A 20,242-nucleotide genomic window follows, 5' to 3' on the forward strand; every position below is an offset into this window, starting at 1 on the left:
GGGTTGCAAGCCTTTAGTCTGGGACCTTGTAACTACTGCACACATTTTGGAAGTCACCAAATCAGTTAAACAAGGAAAATGTTCACCTAACACCACATCAAATGGTAGTTTCTCAACTACCCCCACCCTTGACAAGTATGCTTGTTCTTCTACAATGACAGAGACTTCAGCAGTTGGATAAGTTTGTTCATCCCCATGTACACATCCGAAGCATACAGTATCACTATAGTTCAACATTTCACAGTTTAGCAAGTCAGATTTCACCAAAGTTTGCGTACTACCTGTATCAACCAAAGCCTGGGCAGGCTGACCATTTACAATTACCATTAGAAGGTGGCTATGTTTCTCGGTAGATGTTGATGATTCAGCAAAGCACTCATTCCTGGGAACATAACACATATTATTCACTTTGGATTTTTTAAGGGGACAAAGGGAAGCCTTATGTCCGGGTTGTTGACAATAAAAACAAATCAAAGTTGCATTAGAATGTTTCCCAAACAGTCCCATAGTCTTATCAATAGGTTCCTCAACTTTACCCCTGCCCACAATCACAGTACCTTTGTTGGTTCGTGGTGGATCTCGATGTGCAGCCATGTATCTCTCAGCCAACCTAGCAGCTTCCTCACTACATAGTTCAAATATGATGGTTTCTCCCAGCTGTTCCTTGCTCTTCATTTCCGGTCGCATCTACCTCTTATACAAGCCCTTAATGCGGTTGTAGGTCTCTCTTACGCTTTCTCCAGTTGGTACTGTCAGACTCCTAAAACGCAGGCGATATGTCTCCTCAGTCACGTTGTACTTGGCCAGCACAGCAGCTTTGATGTCAGCATAAGATCCGGAACGTCGTTCATCCATGCCTGCATAGGCCTCCAGAGCTTTGCCTGTTAACAAAGTTACCACTCGTGCCGCCCACTCATTGGTTTGCCATCCCCACGTTCTAGCACTGCGTTCGAACCGCACAAAGAAGCTCTCCACATCCTCACCTTCCACGAAATCAGGAATTCGAGGTTCATGATAACGTCTAAAAGGTACTACCGGTGGTACAGACATACTTGGCAGATGGTGCTCAGGTTGAGTTGCATGAGGTTCTGAAAACATGGCTCTTCCTCCTGGTGCTTGCGGAAGTGTTCTGGGTGTAGGTAATGGGTAGTGAGTTTGTTGACTTATTTGTTCAACTGATTCCCACCCTGCCTTGGATTTCTGGAGAATAGTAGCCTTTAAGCCATTCAATTCATCAAATAATAATTTTTCATTCCTTTGTTGTTGCTTCATAATGTTCCTCATTTCCAAAAGAAACTCTTGATCCACCACAATACTTTCTGCTTCACCTCGGGGTGTACTTACTTTATTGGTCTTGGATCTCACCACAGGTTCAGTCTCCGGATATGGCACTTTCCTCATATGAAACAAGTCCGTCACAGCCTCCTCTGCTATCACAGCTTCCAACTCCACATCAACTGCTTGGACTTCAACAGTGTCCTCCTCCCCTTCAGAGAACAGTATTGGATGAGCTCGGGTAATCCTTTGAGAACCTCCATGTCCTCTAGCAGCCATCTTAAGATTTAAGATTTTCCTCCTCTACTGTCAGTCACTCCTCAAAGACTTCACATCCCACTTCTGACACCATTTGTGGTAAGATGGTCGATGCAGGGGCTAACTAGCAGAAAAAGAAATGGCAAAACTCTGGAAAAAATCCAAGGAAATGTCTTTTTATTTACATGAGCCACCATTTTCAAACAGGTGAGAAAGAAGCCAAAGTAAAATCTCCATTGAAAATCAAAATTTAACAAAACCAAATTAATAAATAAATAAATAAACTATTCAAAGTACAACTCACTCAACAAAACACAAAAGGGAATAACTAAATTGTTGGCTACTGTTCCAACAAACACCCCTCTTCCCCCTATGCAACATTTCCTTTGTCTTTATCAACCTGGTCCCCTCCCTTCATATTCAAACGGACCAATCATAACACTCCATATGTTAGCAACATTATTTTACACTTCACAGATCTGATCACTTTACAAGTTACACCAAAATAATATCTACCTGTAATCAAAGGCATTATCCTTTAACAAATCACCAAAATATCTACATACAAGACATTTGTAATCCTTGCATGCTTGATCAGGTGACTCCTCCCCTTCAGGATGCTATAAAACCGGCTTCCTGTTCGCGGGCCACTCCCTATTAGGCCTTTCCTGAATCGGTAAGACAAACATTCACATTAATACACAACCTTTTATTGATTTCGCCTTACTTTGGATGTTGCTAGCAGTCACCATGGAATGTGCACCTTTCATGTGCCTGCTTCAAAAGTAAAACAAACACAAAATAAAGAATGTACCAAACTGTATTGTGTCTTTATTTAATCTGAACTGTGTGTGCCACATCACACTCATATTTCATAGGCCTTCAGGTTTTGCCGGATTAGCTTTTCTTTTCTTTTGTAAAATTAAAATTATTGGTACTCAATAATTAAAAAGGGCCAGGACCCAGGGTGGGCAGTGGTGGTGGTTTGTTTTCTGATTTTCCTTTTTGACTTCCTTTTTATTATGTTATTCTTGTAATTCTTTTACTTTACTCCTTTTTCATGCAACGCCAAACTTTTTTTCAACGCAAAAACTTTGATTTTGTTTGCAATGAAAAGGTTTCGCAACAAAAAAGGGCCATTATGTTGATAAAAATATGATTTAAACTCGAAAATCTGATGATTTGTGTGTGGTAGGATCATTTTCATGCAATCTTGGGTATCAGCATGTGTTTTGAGTGAATCCCTGCATGCATGTACAAAAGTGCTTCCGAGGAGTTGAAAACGCGTTTCCCGCAGTCTCAGCGCTCTAGCGCCTTCCTTTCGTGGTTTTTCGTGCAACCTTATATAAGCGCACATCTGACAAGCTTGAAAAGGGCTGTTTCACCTTGTTTCCATGAAACATGATAGGACACAATATGTTTATGTCAGAAATCTCGGAAAAAAAGCTTTTTTACATTATTTTATGCTAAATAATATAAAATATAATAGTTCATATTAAAGGCCTATGTGTTGATAAAAATAAGATTTAAACTCGAAAATCTGATAATTTGTGTGTGGTAGGATCATTTTCATGCAATCTTAGGTATCAGCATGTGTTTTGAGTGAATCCATGCATGCATGTACAAAAGAGCTTGTCAGGAGCTGAAAACGCGTTTCCCGCAGTCTCAGCGGTCTAGCGCCTTCCTTTCATGGTTTTTCGTGCAACCTTATATAAGCACACATCTCGTCTTGAACTCGTCTGTTGCTGCCGTTGATTATTCAAGTATTTTAATATCAGATCATGCACCACTATTTCTGGATAATCAGCTGTCCACAGAGAGATCTACTCCCCCCTTTGGAGATTTAATTCTCTATTGTTGGCATATAACAAATTTTATGAATTTCTGGCTAATTCTGTTGAGTTTCTCCTTCTTAATCAGAACGAACTTACATCATCTTTACTTTGGGAGTCACTGAAGGCTTTCCTTAGGGGCAGATTATTTCACACTCCTCTCATTATAATAAAAATACATAAAGGCCAAGCTTACAGAACTCACTTCTGCTATTGGTATCCTTGACCAAGAGTGTGCATCCAATCCCTCCCCAGAACTGTTTAAGAAACGTCTTAACCTTAAGACAGAATTTGATCTTATCTCCACTAGGGAAGTAATGTAATTGTTACAGACCCAGTAGAAATTAATGCCACGTTCAAATCGTTTTATACCTCTTTGTATAAATCTGAATTTCCGGCCGATACTGCTATTATGAATCAGTTTTTAGACAACCTTAAAAACCCAACCATTGATTCTGACCGTGTACAAGAACTAGATGCCCCACTCTCCCTTGAAGAAATAAAATTCTCAGATACCTTATGGTTATATACATGTTAATGCAAACATAGGTGCTGCTGGTAAATGTCTATGCACCCAATTTTGATGATGTTGAATTCGCCAATAGATTACTTAGTAACATACCTCATTTAAATTCTCGATTTTTGGAGGTGATTTGAATTGTGTACTTGACCCAGTGCTAGATAGATCTAGTTCACGACCAATATCTCAGTCAGCTATGTCAAAATCTTTTTCTGACTTTATGAATCAGAATGGGTTGGTTGACCCTTGGAGAGTTCGTAATCCTTTAATTAAAAAATTCTCCTTTTTCTCTCAGGTTCACCAATCATACTCAAGAATAGATTATTTCTTCATAGATAACAGCTTGAACTCGTCTGTTGCTGCCGTTGATTATTCAAGTATTTTAATATCAGATCATGCACCACTATTTCTGGATATTCAGCCGTCCACAGAGAGATCTACCCCCCCTCCTTGGAGATTTAATTCTCTATTGTTGGCAAATAACAAATTTTGTGAATTTCTGGCTAATTCTATTGATGAGTTTCTCCTTTTTAATCAGAACGAACTTACATCATCATATTTACTTTGGGAGTCACTGAAGGCTTTCCTTAGGGGGCAGATTATCTCATTATAATAAAAAAACATAAGGCCAAGCTTACAGAACTCACTTCTGCTATTGGTATCCTTGACCAAGAGTGTGCATCCAATCCCTCCCCAGAACTGTTTAAGAAACGTCTTAACCTTAAGACAGAATTTGATCTTATCTCCACTAGGGAAGTAGAGCGATTGTTATTGCAGACACGCGGCACTTACTATGAACATGGGGATAAAGCGAATCGACTATTGGCTCACCAATTGAAACGTCAATCTGCCTCACGTTTGATACCTAAAATTAATAATATTGTTATTTTAATTGTTACAGACCCAGTAGAAATTAATGCCACGTTCAAATCGTTATATACCTCATTGTATAAATCTGAATTTCTGGCCGATACTGCTATTATGAATCAGTTTTTAGACTGTAGCGGCCCCTTGGATTTATTAATCAAGAAGAAGCAGAGAGTTCCAAACGGGTGTTGGTTTATTTCTTCCTTTCAACGTATCATGCACCATAAGCAATATGAACACCGTGAAAACTACAGCAGAAAACAGCAAAAATACAAAATGCTTCTATGTAGTTTCACAAATAATTAGCACATAAATCATAATCACAAATTAATCATGTTTACACCAAATACAAATCATTTTAACATTTTAACTTATAATCAATAGAGAATGAATGACATAAAATATCACGTTTCTTTTAAATGAAATACAATATATTACAATTGTTCACAGAAAGAATATATTGCTTTTATCATGAGGACACGTGCAATTAACTCAAACAAATGAAGTTTATGACCTTCTCTGTTCCCTAAACAAAATCTCTTCTGATAATAATACACACTCCACATTTTGAGTTTCATACCTCATTCCGCTCTCCAAGGGCGCCATCAGCTAACATTCTCTTTAGCTCGACACGCACCCTCACAGTCCAAGGCTCTTAGAAATAACAGGTACGAACAATACAAAAAATAATAAAGTGAATCACAATGTAAACTCTTTCCTCATAGGATTCAAACGGAAGAACATGATAAACAACTGATGTGTTTAATTTTTTTACTATTTTTCCAACAATGCGTGAGCACCACGTTGTGAAGCGAGTGTAACAGGAAGTTTAGCACCACAAACATACGAAGAAGAAGAAGACGGCACTTTTCAAAATAAAAGCAGAACAGACCACGGGGTGGCACTGTAAAACTACAAGGTCTTATTAACACAAATATAATACTGTGTAGGAGAATATTAATGCAATTTATCAGACATTTACACTCCCACCAAATCCTTGTACAATGAATGAACAAATACACAAAGAGTAAATGAATTGTACAGGATTTCTTGACTCTAAGAAATAAATAGCTTGAAGTTAAGCTATCAGAGGTGTAACTATATATATCATAGTGTTGTCAATCGCTTTCTTCTAATCAGTTCTCAAGGAGGAGCACCAATTTTTTGATTGGTCTCTCAATAACTGAGGGCTTGGAGGCCAACTTGCACTTTAACTCGACGAACCAAGCCATCACTACTTTGAACAGTCTCCATCACTCGTCCAAGTTGCCAATGATTTCTTGGGAGGTTATCGTCTTTGATAATGACAATATCATTCACCTTGAGTTGCGTTGAGGTGAGTGCCATTTCTGTCTCATGGATATGTTCAACAGATACTCCCTTTTCCAGCGGCTCCAGAATTGTTCGCCTTGATCACAGTGTAGTTGTTGAACAGCTCCTCTCAGGCTGATGAAGCATCTCAATGCGTTGATGAATGAGTCTGTTGACAAATCTTCGAGCATTTCAATATGAACAGCTCTAGAGTACAGACATGTGAAAATCAGGCCATATCTTTTGTATTGTTTGCGAGCTTTCGTTACAATAAAAGGGCCGAAACAGTCCATGCCACTGTATGTGAAAGGTGCTGAAGCTTTGACACGTTCTTTAGGAAGTTCGGCCATTCGCTGTCTCTCTGTCGGCCGTCTCAGTTTCCGGCAAAACACACAAGTGTGTATCAGCTTAGCAACCAACTTGCTCCCACCAATTACCCAGAATCCATTGGCCCGAAGCTCATTTAAGTCTGGCTTCGACCCTGATGGCATATCTTAGCGTGGAAATGGTACACAATCAGCTTTGTGATGTGGCTGTTATTTGGTAGGATGACTGAGTGCTTCACTTTGTGACAGAGCGATGACTGTTCCAATCTCCCACCAACATGGAGGAGTCCTTCAGACCAAATGGGGTCGAGACGGAAAAGAGAGCTTGACTTTGGAAGTTCTTTTTTACCCTGAAGCATCTTTATCTCCTTGGGGAAGGCTTTCTGCTGTACGATCTTAATCACTTCATCTGCAGCCTTCTCACGCTCCTTAACAGTCACATACTCATGGTGTTGTTTCGGTTTAGAGCCCAGCCTCTTGATTCTTGAAACCACTTTAAGAATTGTTGTCCAGGAGGAAAACTGACTCAGACGCCTGAGGATGTCATTGTAGTTTTCAGCTTCTGTTGCAAGCACCTGAATTGTCTTGACTTCAGGATCGCCAACGAGTAATTCTGATGGAGTGCTGGGTGTTAGAAGTAATTCACGCTCCCAGAGAAACTTCGGTCCTCACAGCCAGTTTGTTGAATGAATGTCTGAAGCACGAAGACCTCGGGAAGCATGATCGGCCGGGTTTTCTGCAGTGTCCACATAGTGCCACTGACTGGGGTCACTGTTATCCCTTATCAGCTGAACACGGTTCGCAACAAATATGTGGAACCGACGGGCATCATTGTTAATGTACCCAAGCACGACTTGTGAATCTGTCCAGAAAACCTCATCATCAATCTTTATGTCAAGTTCACCTCTTAACATGACACTGATTTTTGTAGCAACCACAGCTGCCGCAAGTTCTAGTCTCGGGATACTTGTGACCTTTGTGGGTGCAACCCTTGCTTTCGCCAACACGAGACTGCAATGGACTTCGTCCCTGTCATTTTGGTACCTGAGATAAGAACATGCACCATATCCCACGCAGCTGGCATCCGAAAAATGGTGCAATTCTACCCTGACAATGTTATGGAAGACATATGGGTGGTAACATCTCGGGATTGAAACCTCTTTCAACTTGTGAAGACCATTTATCCACTCCTCCCACCGTGACTTCAAATCTTCTGGGAGTGGATCATCCCATCCAATGCCTCTGTGACACAGCTCTTGCAGTATACGCTTTCCAGTTAGGCTGAATGGAGCGATGAATCCAAGTGGGTCATAAAGCGAGGCAATGACAGAAAGACAACCATGCCGGGTTGAAGGCTGATCCTTCAAGCTGCTGTTAAAGCTGAAAGTGTCAGTTTCAATCGACCATTGAATGCCGAGTGCACTCTCTGATAGGGTTGAATCCAGTCCTAGAGGTTCGATGGTTGCCGCTGTTTCTGAGGGATCTAAGCAGGTGAGGGCTGCTTCCTCGTTTGAATTGAATTTGTGAAGGCGTAGGCCTCCTCTTTTGCACCACTCCTGCGACTCAGTGATCAATTTCTTGGCTTCTTCGACTGATGGGACACTAACTAGCCCGTCATCAACATAAAAGTTTTTCTCAAATATTGATGCCAGTGGATAGGTAGCTTGAGAACTGATAAAACATTCTTTCGCTATCACAGATGATTGCTACAGCCTCCTTCCTGAAGCAGCAAAGAACTCCTACCAGAGGATTGATAAGGTCAGGTCCAGTCAGTAGATTGTTGTTTAGAGAAACACCATGGAATTTGGCTGAACAGTCGAATACGACTCTCAGCTTGTCTGGTTTCCTGGGGTGATAGATGCCGTGATGCGGAAGGTACCACTCCGTCTCTCCCTCAGATGTTGTAGCGGCAGGCTCTGCATCACCCTTGTTAATTGTTTCTTCCATGAATGTTTTGTATTGATTATAATATTGTTTATTGGTGACCTCCGGTGGTGCGCGCTGCAAGATGGCTGCACAACACTAGGCTCCCGAATATTAACCTCTTATTTCTAGTTATTCATGTCATACAGAGGGAATATTGTCTCTTTTCGACAACTGGTGAATTCTAATACAAGGATGGCTACCGGCAAAAAATCGATTTCTCCCCAAAAGTCTGCTACGACCAGCAAACACCTCAAAACACTCGACGAAGATGTTGCCTCGATTGTTAGCCACGCAATTGAAGCACAACAGGAGGCTATGCGAGAAATGGTTTCTTGTATGTTGATGGAAGCGATAAAGACGGCTCTCAATCCATTCAACGACTACATTAAAGAAAACAGCGCTGTTCTTCGTACAATGAAACAAGAAATTTACTCTCTGAGTAGTAGTATGGCGTCGATTACAACGAAAGTTGACAATCTTCAAGGTGGTTTACGCAATTCAAAGAAGGATACGAACTTTTGATTGACTCAGTTAGAGCAGATTCAACGAAAATGCAATGACCTCGAAGATCGGTCACGTCGCAATAACGTTCGTCTGGTGAATCTACCAACAGGAATGGAAGGCGACGACCCCATCGGTTTTCTACAGAAAATGTTGCCTAAATGGATCCCTGACATTTCGACACGCTCTTGCCAGATAGAGATCGACAGAGCCCATCGGGTCTATTCGAACTCCAACTCATTTAAACCACGATCGATGATATTTCGGCTTCTTCGCTATCCTGACAGGCAAGCCATCCTTCAAGGAGCACGTAAAGCAAAACCCACCTTGCCCGGAGGAGCGCATCTGGAGTTCTACGCTGACTACAGTCACGAGACGGCACAAAAAAGGAAGGCGTTTTCAACCGTAAGATCCAAACTTCACCAGAAAGGTGCTGAAACTTTCCTTATCTACCCAGCATTGCTGAAAGTTACTTACAAAGGTCAGAAAAACTCGTTTGAATCTCCGGAGGACGCAGAAAAGTATCTGGAGGGTCTTAATGAAACAGCGACACCGACTGCTCGCAGATCCTTAAGATTTCCGCCCGAGGAGTCAATGGACTTATAATCGCTTTCGGTAACAGATTTGTTTAATACAAGCACTAGAAACCAGTTCAGCGTTTGCTCATGGGTCAGCACATCAGAGTGAAATGGTAACATTCCTGTTTTTATATAATACTTTATTTAATTGTTTTTTCTATTTTTATTTTTATACCTCATGTGTGGACTGTTAGATATTGCTTTGTAGAGAGTTTAGTTGAAGTACTGTAAGCTCGCTAATCTTGAAAGTTGGGCCTCAGCCCATAATTTAATTCCGGTGGTCATAAAGAGTTCAGTTATGGATATCACATGTTATATGATTACTCTGAGTTCTGTAATAATCGTCTTATAATTCTACATTTCTCTGTTTGTTTAAATCATAGAGGTTAATAAGGTAAATAGTGTTCTAGACATTGCCTCGCGATCGCCACAGATGTTTGCTAAAAGGGTTATACGGGAGAGGGAGGGGGCGCTTAGGCGCATAAAGCACCCAGGACCGATACTGATTTTGTTACTGCAAATGGTTGTGAAAATCTTGGTTATATGCTCAACAATCTGTTTTTTACCTTATGCGTTATTCTGTGTGATTCCAACAATTGTAGACTATGGTTAATATAAATATATTGTCTCTCAATGTTAGGGGGTTGAATTCTCCGATTAAACGTACTTGGGTTTTAGATCTTATGCACAGAAAGAAAATCGATGTAGCGTTTCTTCAAGAAACCCATCTTACTGCAATGGACACCCAAAGAATGCAAAACAGGCGTTATATTCCCATAATATCATCATGTTGTAAGTCTAAAAAACAAGGGGTGACAATTCTTTTTAAGCATAATTCTAATTTTATTGTTGAACATAAAGGCTCTGATGACGATGGCCGAGTTGCATATTGTTGTGCCTTAATTGAAGGAAATAGGTATGCATTTGTTAATATATATGCCCCAAACTCATATGATGCCTCCTTTTTTCCACAAGTTTTGAAAACTCTTTTATCTCTTCATAACTATTCAATCGTCACTGGATCAGACATGAATGCTGTGTTTGACACGGCTCGCTCCAATCCTTCAATTTCAGTAACACAGTCTCATTCTTCTGCAGCACTGAGATTGTATAGTAAAGACCTAGACCTATGTGATGCCTGGCATTTACAAAATCCAACAGCTAAAGAATACACTTATTTTTCCCCAAGCCACAAATCATTTTCAAGAATTGATTATATTTTACTTTCATCACCGCTACTTTCAGATCTAATAAACATTGAGTTCCTACCACAAAGTGTTTCTGATCATAATGCTGTATTAGCACATCTCCAGATTAAGACAGCCTGTAAATTGTCAAGATGGAGATTTAATACTCTACTTTTACAAAACGAGGAATTCCTATCTCAACTGAGACCAGAACTGACTGAGTTTATTAGATTGAATCAAAACTCAGTCTCTAACAATGATATGCTATGGGCATCTATCAAAGGCTTTTTAAGGAACAAAGCCATTTCCTTTTCTGCTAGACTTAAAAAGAAATATTTTGAAAAAATATCAGCATTAGAAAAAAGATGTGGGGACTTAGAAAAGGAATTAGGATACAGCTTTTCCAATATTAAACTACATGAGTTAAATGTGGAAAGGGCTGCACTCAATGATTTGCTTCGCAGAAGACTAGAATATCTTATGCATATTACGAAACAGAAATACTATATAGATGGAAGCAGACCAAGCCGGCTCCTTGCACTTACTCTGAAAAAACATGAGCAACGTTTTAATATAAGGGTGATCAGAAATTCAAAAAATGTTCTCAATTCACATCCCAAAGATATTAACAAAATATTCATGTCATTCTTTGAAAAATTATATGTTTCAGAAACACAACCCAGTACTGGCCAGTTAAAAAGATTTTTCGACCAATTGAATTTAAATAAACTTTCAAAGGAGGAAGTGGACAACCTTGATTCTGATATAACTCTGGAAGAACTACATAATGCAGTAATCTGTTCGAGTAAAGGAAAGTCTCCTGGAATTGACGGTCTTCCGGCTGAGTTATACCTGGTGCTATGGGATTTATTAGGCCACATTTGGTTGCGTACTATAAATGAGGCCGTATTCAAAGGCCATTTTCACCAAGACTTAAATACAGCTCTAATCTCTGTTCTACCTAAACCCGGAAAGGATCACTCAGACTGTTCTAATTATAGGCCCATTTCCTTGATAAATGAAGATGTCAAAATTTATGCTAAAGTTATTGCTAGACGTCTACAAGTAGTAATACATAAGCTAATTGATCCAGATCAATCAGGTTTTATCCCTGGACGCCTGGCTTCTGACAACGTCCGCCGAGTGTTACACGTCATTGCGGAATCAAGAAAATTGAAAGTGCCTAGTGGCCTTCTATTTATTGATGCCGAAAAAGCCTTTGATCGGCTTGAATGGGGTTATCTATGGTATACTTTAAAGAAGTTCAATTTTGGTGACCGGTTCATTAGAATGATACAAACTCTATACACTAATCCCATGGCCAGGGTATCTACTGGTGGACTCATATCGGACAGATTTTATATTCATAGAGGTACGAGGCAGGGTTGTCCACTTCCCCCTTTTTGTTTAATCTATCAATAGAACCTCTGGCACTGTATGTTCGGCAGTGCAATCTGGTTACACCAATCCGGTTAGGTGCTGCAAGCCACTCTATTTCCCTATATGCAGATGACATATTATTATTTCTATCTGACTTGCAGCGCTCGCTTCCTAATGCCCTCAAAATTATAGACGAATTTGGCATACTATCGGGATTTAAAATTAATCTTTCGAAAACTATTTTGATGCCTCTTAATTCCGATGGTCTAATCCTTCCTATTCCAAGCAATATCTTGATATCAACACAAGTTAAATACTTAGGGATCGAACTCAGACCTACTTTAACCCTAATCTCAAAAATAAACTTTATGTCAATTTCTGAGAAAACTGAGGCTGATATTCAACGGTGGATGTATCTACCCTCATCACCTTCAGCCCGGATGTCAGTGATAAAGATGAATATTCTGCCTCGCATTAATTTTATTAGTTCCATGCTTCCTCTCCCTCCACCTACAAATTATTGGAAGAAAATAGATTCTTTACTAAGAAAATATATTTGGAATGGAAAACGTCCCCGCGTTAAGTGGTCTACACTTCAAAGAATTAAAACGAAAGGTGGATGGGGCTGCCCAAATTTTAAATTGTATCATCGGTCCTTTGTTCTGCTCTCAGTCAAGAAATGGTTTGATCCTTGTTCACAGCTCTCGTGGAAAGTAATAGAGCGAGAGATTATTTCACCAATTCGATTGCAAGATTTTTTATTTTCTGGTCTCTCATATAGGAAGTGCTCATTACATTATGGACCTATACTCTCCTACACTCTCCAAATATTTAAAAAGATTGAATCCCTTTTTCCTTCTAAAACAATATGGCATACTCATACTCCTATATGGCACAATCGGAATCTACTTTCTGGTGGGCAACCATTTGTACAGCCAAATTGGGCTGCAAAAGGTGTTCTAACGTTAAAAGATATAAGTGGAGGGAAATCAATTTTGAATTTTCAAGACTTAACAGGAAGATTTAACATTTCCCATAACACTTTATTTCTATATTTTCAACTTCGTTCCGCATTAAAAAATCTAAAAGTTCCTTGGGGCAATAATCTTCTGATCCACCCAGTAATGCAATGGATTCAAAAAGCACCAAGCATAGGAATGGTCTCTTATTTTTACTTTTGCCTCTCAAACCTTAATTCTGATGACTTCCCTAAAGCTAGAGTGTGGGAAGCAGATTTGACTCCCTATAATAGAAGCATTGATTGGGACACAGTATGGGTTAATACATTCCATGCGTCCTCAAACTCTCAAACCACAAATTCATTCACTTTAAAATTATTCACAGAGCATATTTAACCACACGTATACGTTATGCGATAGGTATTTCACCCCAGCCGTATTGCATGTTTTGCGGACCAGGTTGCCTTCACACTTTCAGGCATATGTTATGGGACTGTCCAGGTGTACAAAAATTCTGGGACATCGTGCTTGATGGTATATATAGGATTATCGGGATTCGTTTTCCTAAGGATCCTGTTATTTTGTTGTTGATGAACGCATTCCCGTATCTGTCTTGTAAGACTTTCCATGCTCCATTGTATGCGCTCTCTGAATCTCGATAAAAGAAACCTTCTACAGCTTTGCGCGCCTCTCCAGCAAGATAGTTTTTGAGATAAAACATCTTTTCACTTGGTGGGAGAGGTTTTCTGTCAATAAGATCTATGAACGACATCTTCCAATCTGTAAACTGTAAAGGGTCACCACTGAACGTGGTTGGTTCAGGGATCGGTAAGCGGTTCATGCTTAATGAGCTGGCGATTGCTTGGGATAGACTGACAGACTCCTGGGTCATTGTCACTTCAGGAGCAACTTGGTGAGGTTGGAATGATACCGCATCAGGATTTAATTGAGGTTTGGTTTCCATTCTGTAGCAAGCAGAGTTAGTTTTGTCATTAATCTCCTCATCATGGTTCTCAAAACCTTCAAAACTGTCATACGCTCTCACACGAGCTGCTGCTATGGCAACGTCTTTTGCTTTTTGTAATCGCTGTAATTTTGCTCTCTCTTGTTCCAACTGTTGCTGCATTTCCACCTCTTTTTGTTTCATTTCTGACATCATTTTTGCCTCTTTAAGTTTCCATTCACCTTCTAACTTGAGAAGATGTGCTTGCTGTGCTTGGATTTCTTTCATGGCTTTTGATTGTTCCAGCTTAGCCGCAAGCTCTGCTTGTGCATCTACTCTGCTGCTGTTGGTACTGGCTGAGCTGGAGTAGTTGCTCAATCTCTCCGGTGACTCTGCTGAGATTACCGTTTCAGTTTTGGTGTGGCCAAAGACAGACCCATATTCATCTTTGTTTAATGTTTCTCTTACCCTTTCCTTCTCAAGTTGGTCATTATAATCTTGATTAATAGTCTCTAGGCGGTTACTTATAAGGTCACAAATGTCTTTTGTTAGCGTAACACAGGCGTCCATTTTCTTTACAATTTCTGGTGTGGTGTTACTGTTACGTAGGATAGGTTCATACTGCTGGCCAACGTCATCATGCTTTGCTTGAATGTCTTGCTGTAATTCATTAAGGTCTTCTGATGAACAAATGGTTTTTAATTTTGTCCTAGTCTTCCTTGCTACCAACTTCCAAGAGTCATAGGTCTTGTTAAATGCTTTCTCCCTTTTTTTGTTGTCTTGGTCATGCATCATTTGGCCTTTCTCTGTCAGCTTTCTTTCACGCGAGCTGGACCTGCATGGTGTGTCTTTGTGACATCTTGTTTGTTTGTGCTGCTGCTTTAAGTCGAATGTAGCCTTTGATTGTCCTATGCCTGAATTTACACTTGTAAGCTGTAGTTATCTTTTACCACAGAGTAATATTTATGTCAAGCATTAACCGATTATGGACATCCAAAAGTAAAAACAGTAACAACAAATTCACACTTCAAACATTTTCATAAATAGACATGACATGAAGTTGTGGCTTAGCTTGCAAGTTATTTTGACCTTATAATAACATTATTTACTTAGTCATTTCAGTTATGCTGTAAGCTTGCGTGTGTAGAAATTGTCCACCTTTATTTGCTACTTTGCATCCAGTGTTCTTTTTTGCATCTCTAGTTGTACCTTAAGCGTACTGCCCAGTTCAAGTCTTGCCTTTGTGCAGGAGTTGGATGCAAACGGGTGTTGGTTTATTTCTTCCTTTCAACGTATCATGCACCATAAGCACCATGAACACCGTGAAAACTACAGCAGAAAACAGCAAAAATACAAAATGCTTCTATGTAGTTTCACAAATAATTAGCACATAAATCATATTCACATATTAATCATGTTTACACCATTTTAACATTTTAACTAATAATCAATAGAGAATGAATGACATAAAATATCACGTTTCTTTTAAATGAAATACAATATATTACAATTGTTCACAGAAAGAATATATTGCTTTTATCAGGAGGACACGTGCAATTAACTCAAACAAATGAAGTTCATGACCTTCTCTGTTCCCTAAACAAAATCTCTTCTGATAATAATACACACTCCAAATTTTGAGTTTCATACCTCATTCCGCTCTCCAAGGGCACTAATTAAAGAGTTTCCGCCATCAGCTAACATTCTCTTTAGCTTGACATGCACCCTCACAGTTCAAGGCTCTTAGAAATAACAGGTACGAACAATACAAAAAATAATAAAGTGAATCACAATGTAAACTCTTTCCTCATAGGATTCAAACGGATGAACATGATAAACAACTAATGTGTTTAAGTGTTTTTACCATTTTTCCAACAATGCGTGAGCACCATGTTGTGAAGCGAGTGTAACAGGAGGTTTAGCACCACAAACATACGAAGAAGAAGAAGACGGCGCTTTTCAAAGTAAAAGCAGAACAGACCACGGGGTGGCACTGTAAAACTACAAGGTCTTATTAACACAAATATAATACTGTGTAGGAGAATATTAATGCAATTTATCAGACATTTACCTAGACAACCTTAAAAACCCAACCATTGATTCTGACTGTGTACAAGAACTTGATGCCCCACTCTCCCTTGAAGAAATAAAATTCCCGATTAAAGCGATGCAGTCCAATAAAGCCCAGGGACCTGATGGGTATTGAGTTCTTCAAAAAAACTGTTAATAAATTAGCACCTCTACTTCTGTCAGAGTTTAATGAATCCTTGGAAAATGGTTTGCTCCCAACTACTATGAACCAAGCTTCGATAGCTCTTCTTTTGAAGAGTGATAAAGATCCAACTTTATGTGGTTCCTATAGGCCTCTATCTTTGTTAAATGCTGATGTTAAAGTTCTGGCAAAAACTATAGCTCTGAGTCTAGAGAGAGTGTTGCCCAGCATTATTTCTGAGGAGCAAAACGGTTTTATTAAGGAACGTCATTTATTTTTTAATACTCGCACTCTTTTAAATATTATTCATACAGTACATTCCAAAACGGTACCTGAGATTGTGATTTCAGCGGATGCCGAAAAAGCATTTGATAGGGTGGATTGGGAGTATTTATTTGCTATATTAAAAAAAAATTGGTTTTGGTAATAAATTTATTAGTTTGGCAAAATTACTTTATACGTCACCTCAAGCCAGTATTCAAACAAACAATGTGTGCTCAGAGTATTTCCCATTAAAACGTGGGACACGTCAGGGCTGCCCTCTCTCTCCATCTTAGATTAATTAGATTAATGCTATCAAAATGAATGTTCTGCCTAAATTTCTTTTTTTATTTCTAACAATCCCGTTGATCCTACCTAAACATTTCTTTGACTCATTAGATAAAACGATTAATGCTTTCATTTGGTCTTGGGGATGTCCCAGGGTGCGTAAGTCATTACTGCAGAGATTTAAGTCTAGCGGTGGTCTGGCACTACCAAATTTTCAGTTTTATTACTGGGCAGCACACATGCATAAGATACGGTGCTGGGTGGAGTCACCTCATTTAGCATGGTGTAAGTTAGAAGCCCAGTCATGTTCTTCCTCATCCTCTATAACTGCTCTTATATACTCTTCTCTTCAAATTAAAACTTCTTTATATGTTAAAAATTCTGTTGTGTTTAATACTCTAAAAATCTGGTATCAATTTAGGAAACGTTTACAATTTAGTGTAACTGCTTCTCCTTTAGGTCCGTTATGTAGCAATCATCTTTTTCATGTCTGGATTCTTTTTTCTCAGTGTGGTAAAGCAAAGGTATACACTGTTGTCTTGACCTTTACACAGAGGGATTTTTTAACAGTTTTGCTAATTTGTCATCATTGTATGGGCTACCTGCCAGCCACCTCTGGGACCTGCCACCAACTGGGACTTCAGCTCGGGGACGGGTGGTGGGATAGTGTTGTAAATGGCTTTGGTAATGTCTCATGTGCTCGTCTCGCACTCGTCCAGTTTAAGGTCATTTATAGGGTGCATTTTTCTAAATATAGATTGTCTCAAATTTACCCAGATGTCGAGGACAAATGTGACAGATGCTCTAGCGCACAATGCCACCTGAGTCACATGTTTTTTTTCTGTCCACGACTATATAATTATTGGTCGGATTATTTCAGTACAATGTCTACTATTCTGGGAGAACATTTGCAACCCTGCCCATTGATTGCTATATTTGGACTTCCAGATGAAGCATCTCAGTTAAACTCTATGCAAAAAGAAGTTATTAGCTATACATCATTGTTGGCCAGACGTCACCTTCTTCTTCAGTGGTTTTTCGTGCAACCTTATATAAGCGCACATCTGACAAGATTGAAAGGGCCTTTTTCACCTTGTTTCCATGAAACATGATAGGACACAGTGTGTTTATGTCAGAAATCTCGGAAAAAAGCTTTTTTACATTATTTTATGCTAAATAATATAAAATATAATAGTTCATATTAAAGGCCAATATGTTGATAAAAATATGATTTGAACTCGAAAATCTGATGATTTGTGTGTGGTAGGATCATTATTATGCAATCTTAGGTATCAGCATGTGTTTTGAGTGAATCCCTGCATGCTTGTATAAAATTGCTTCCGAGGAGCTGAAAACGCGTTTCCCGCAGTCTCAGCGCTCTAGCGCCTTCCTTGCGTCATTTTTCGTGCAACCTTATATAAGCGCACATCTGACAAGATTGAAAAGGGCTGTTTCACCTTGTTTCCATGAAACATGATAGGACACAGTGTGTTTATGTCAGAAATCTCGGAAAAAAAGCTTTTTTTACATTATTTTATGCTAAATAATATAAAATATAATAGTTCCTATTAAAGGCCAATATGTTGATAAAAATATGATTTAAACACGAAAATCTGATGATTTGTGTGTGGTAGGATCATTTTCATGTAATCTTAGGTATCAGCATGTGTTTTGAGTGAATCCCTGCATGCATGTACAAAAGTGCTTCCGAGGAGTTGAAAACGCGTTTCCCGCAGTCTCAGCGCTCTAGCGCCTTCCTTTCGTCGTTTTTCATGCAACCTTATTTAAGCGCACATCTGACAAGCTTGAAAAGGGCTCTTTCACCTTGTTTCCATGAAACATGATAGGACACAGTATGTTTATGTCAGAAATCTCGGAAAAAGAGCTTTTTTTACAATATTTTATGCTAAATAATATAAAATATAATAGTTCATATAAAAGGCCAATGTGTTGATAAAAATAAGATTTAAACTCGAAAAGCTGATGATTTGTGTGTGGTAGGATCATTTTCATGTAATCTTAGGTATCAGCATGTGTTTTGAGTGAGTCCATGCATGCATGTACAAAAGTGCTTCTTCTTTTTTTTGTGTGTGTGTGTCACATACACACACACATACAGGGTACGACATGCAGTGAAATGCTTTTTGCAACTGTCCAGTATTTAAGCATAAAAAAGGGAATGCAATTTAGGATAAAAAATAAACCAAAACCAAAAGGAGATAGATAAATAAAAAAAACTATAAACAACTATATAAACAACTATATAAAATATGAAAATATAAGTGGAAAAATAATGTATATGCATATGCATGAATGTGTATTTTTTTTTAAAGATTGTCCTTAAAGTGTCCAGGTGCAGAATGGTGTGTAAATAGTGTATATAGTGTATAAAGTAGCACTGTGCTGTGCAAGTCCTGAGTTAATATTATTATTAAATATTTATTATTAAATAATATTAGATATTTATTATTATTATTTGTAGTAGTAATTTTAGTTCATTTTTTATTTATTTACTATTACTGCTAATACTAATAGTACTAATACTACTGCAATTAGACCAGTCTAGGTGTAAAAACAACTGCAGGAAGAAGGGTTAAGGTTACAGTTTATGCTGATGATAACAATTTCAAATAATATTCACTTTGAATTAAAGGTGATAATGAGATATTTCAAGAAATATAAAGAAATATCTGGAGCTAAACTGAATCAAAACAAAACAGAAGCGTTATGGATGAGCAATAGTGTTGTTCCACCCCTAGACACCCAGAGCAAAGAAGAGGTCAAAGTATTAGGCTTAACAATTACAAACGTGCTGAACACAACTGGGGAGAGAAATAATATTTAATAAAAACTGAAAACGAAAACTGGAAATCAAGAAATTTTGTATTCAAATGTATGATTGTAAAACGCATGATGTACTTGTGAATGAGCTTTTGATAAAGTTACTTGAAATCTTTCAATAAAGTTTGGGGGGAAAAAAGCAAAACCAGTAGCAAAGCATTTAATTGTAATTACAAATTAAAATACAGAAACACTGATGGAATACATACGTGAAAAAAGTGGTGTGTGTGTGTGTGTCAGTCACACGCAGAAAGGAGATTTGCACGTTGTATGAAAAAGTGGGCGGCTCTTAAAAGAGCCTTTGTGTTGATAAAGACGGCGGTAAGGCGCTTTACTTGGAGTTGGTGTACCTGGTGACGGCCTTTGTGCCCTCAGACACCGCGTGCTTGGCCAACTCTCCGGGAAGCAACAGACACACGGCAGTCTGGATCTCCCTAGAGGTGATGGTTGAGCGCTTGTTGTAGTGAGCCAGACGAGAAGACTCACCGGCGATGCACTCAAAAATGTCGTTGACGAACGAGTTCATGATGCCCATGGCCTTAGAGGAGATGCCGGTATCAGGGTGCACCTGCTTCAGGACTTTGTACACGTAGATGGCGTAACTCTCCTTCCTGGTCTTTCTGCGCTTCTTGCCGCCTTTACCTGCCGTCTTGACCACGGCTTTCTTGGATCCCTTCTTGGGCGCGGTCTTAGCTGGTTCAGGCATGCTGTTGCTGTTCGAGTGAAGTGCGAGAGAATGAGTAACACCCACCTAGCGGCTGCTCTATTTACAGTCTG

The 20,242-nt window shown here is 39.0% G+C and overlaps 1 protein-coding gene across 1 annotated transcript; it reads right to left on the bottom strand.

Annotated features, from left to right (window-relative positions):
* Window positions 1–19,796: 19,796 nt before the first annotated feature.
* Window positions 19,797–20,171, bottom strand: LOC132859453 (histone H2B-like). Its single transcript, XM_060890196.1, has one exon. The coding sequence runs from the start codon at window positions 20,169–20,171 to the stop codon at window positions 19,797–19,799; it is 375 nt and encodes a 124-aa protein (XP_060746179.1).
* Between the last annotated feature and the right edge of the window lie 71 nt (window positions 20,172–20,242).

This window comes from Tachysurus vachellii, chromosome 16 (assembly GCF_030014155.1).
Source record: "Tachysurus vachellii isolate PV-2020 chromosome 16, HZAU_Pvac_v1, whole genome shotgun sequence".
In the NCBI taxonomy this organism is placed as follows: Eukaryota; Metazoa; Chordata; class Actinopteri; order Siluriformes; family Bagridae; genus Tachysurus; species Tachysurus vachellii.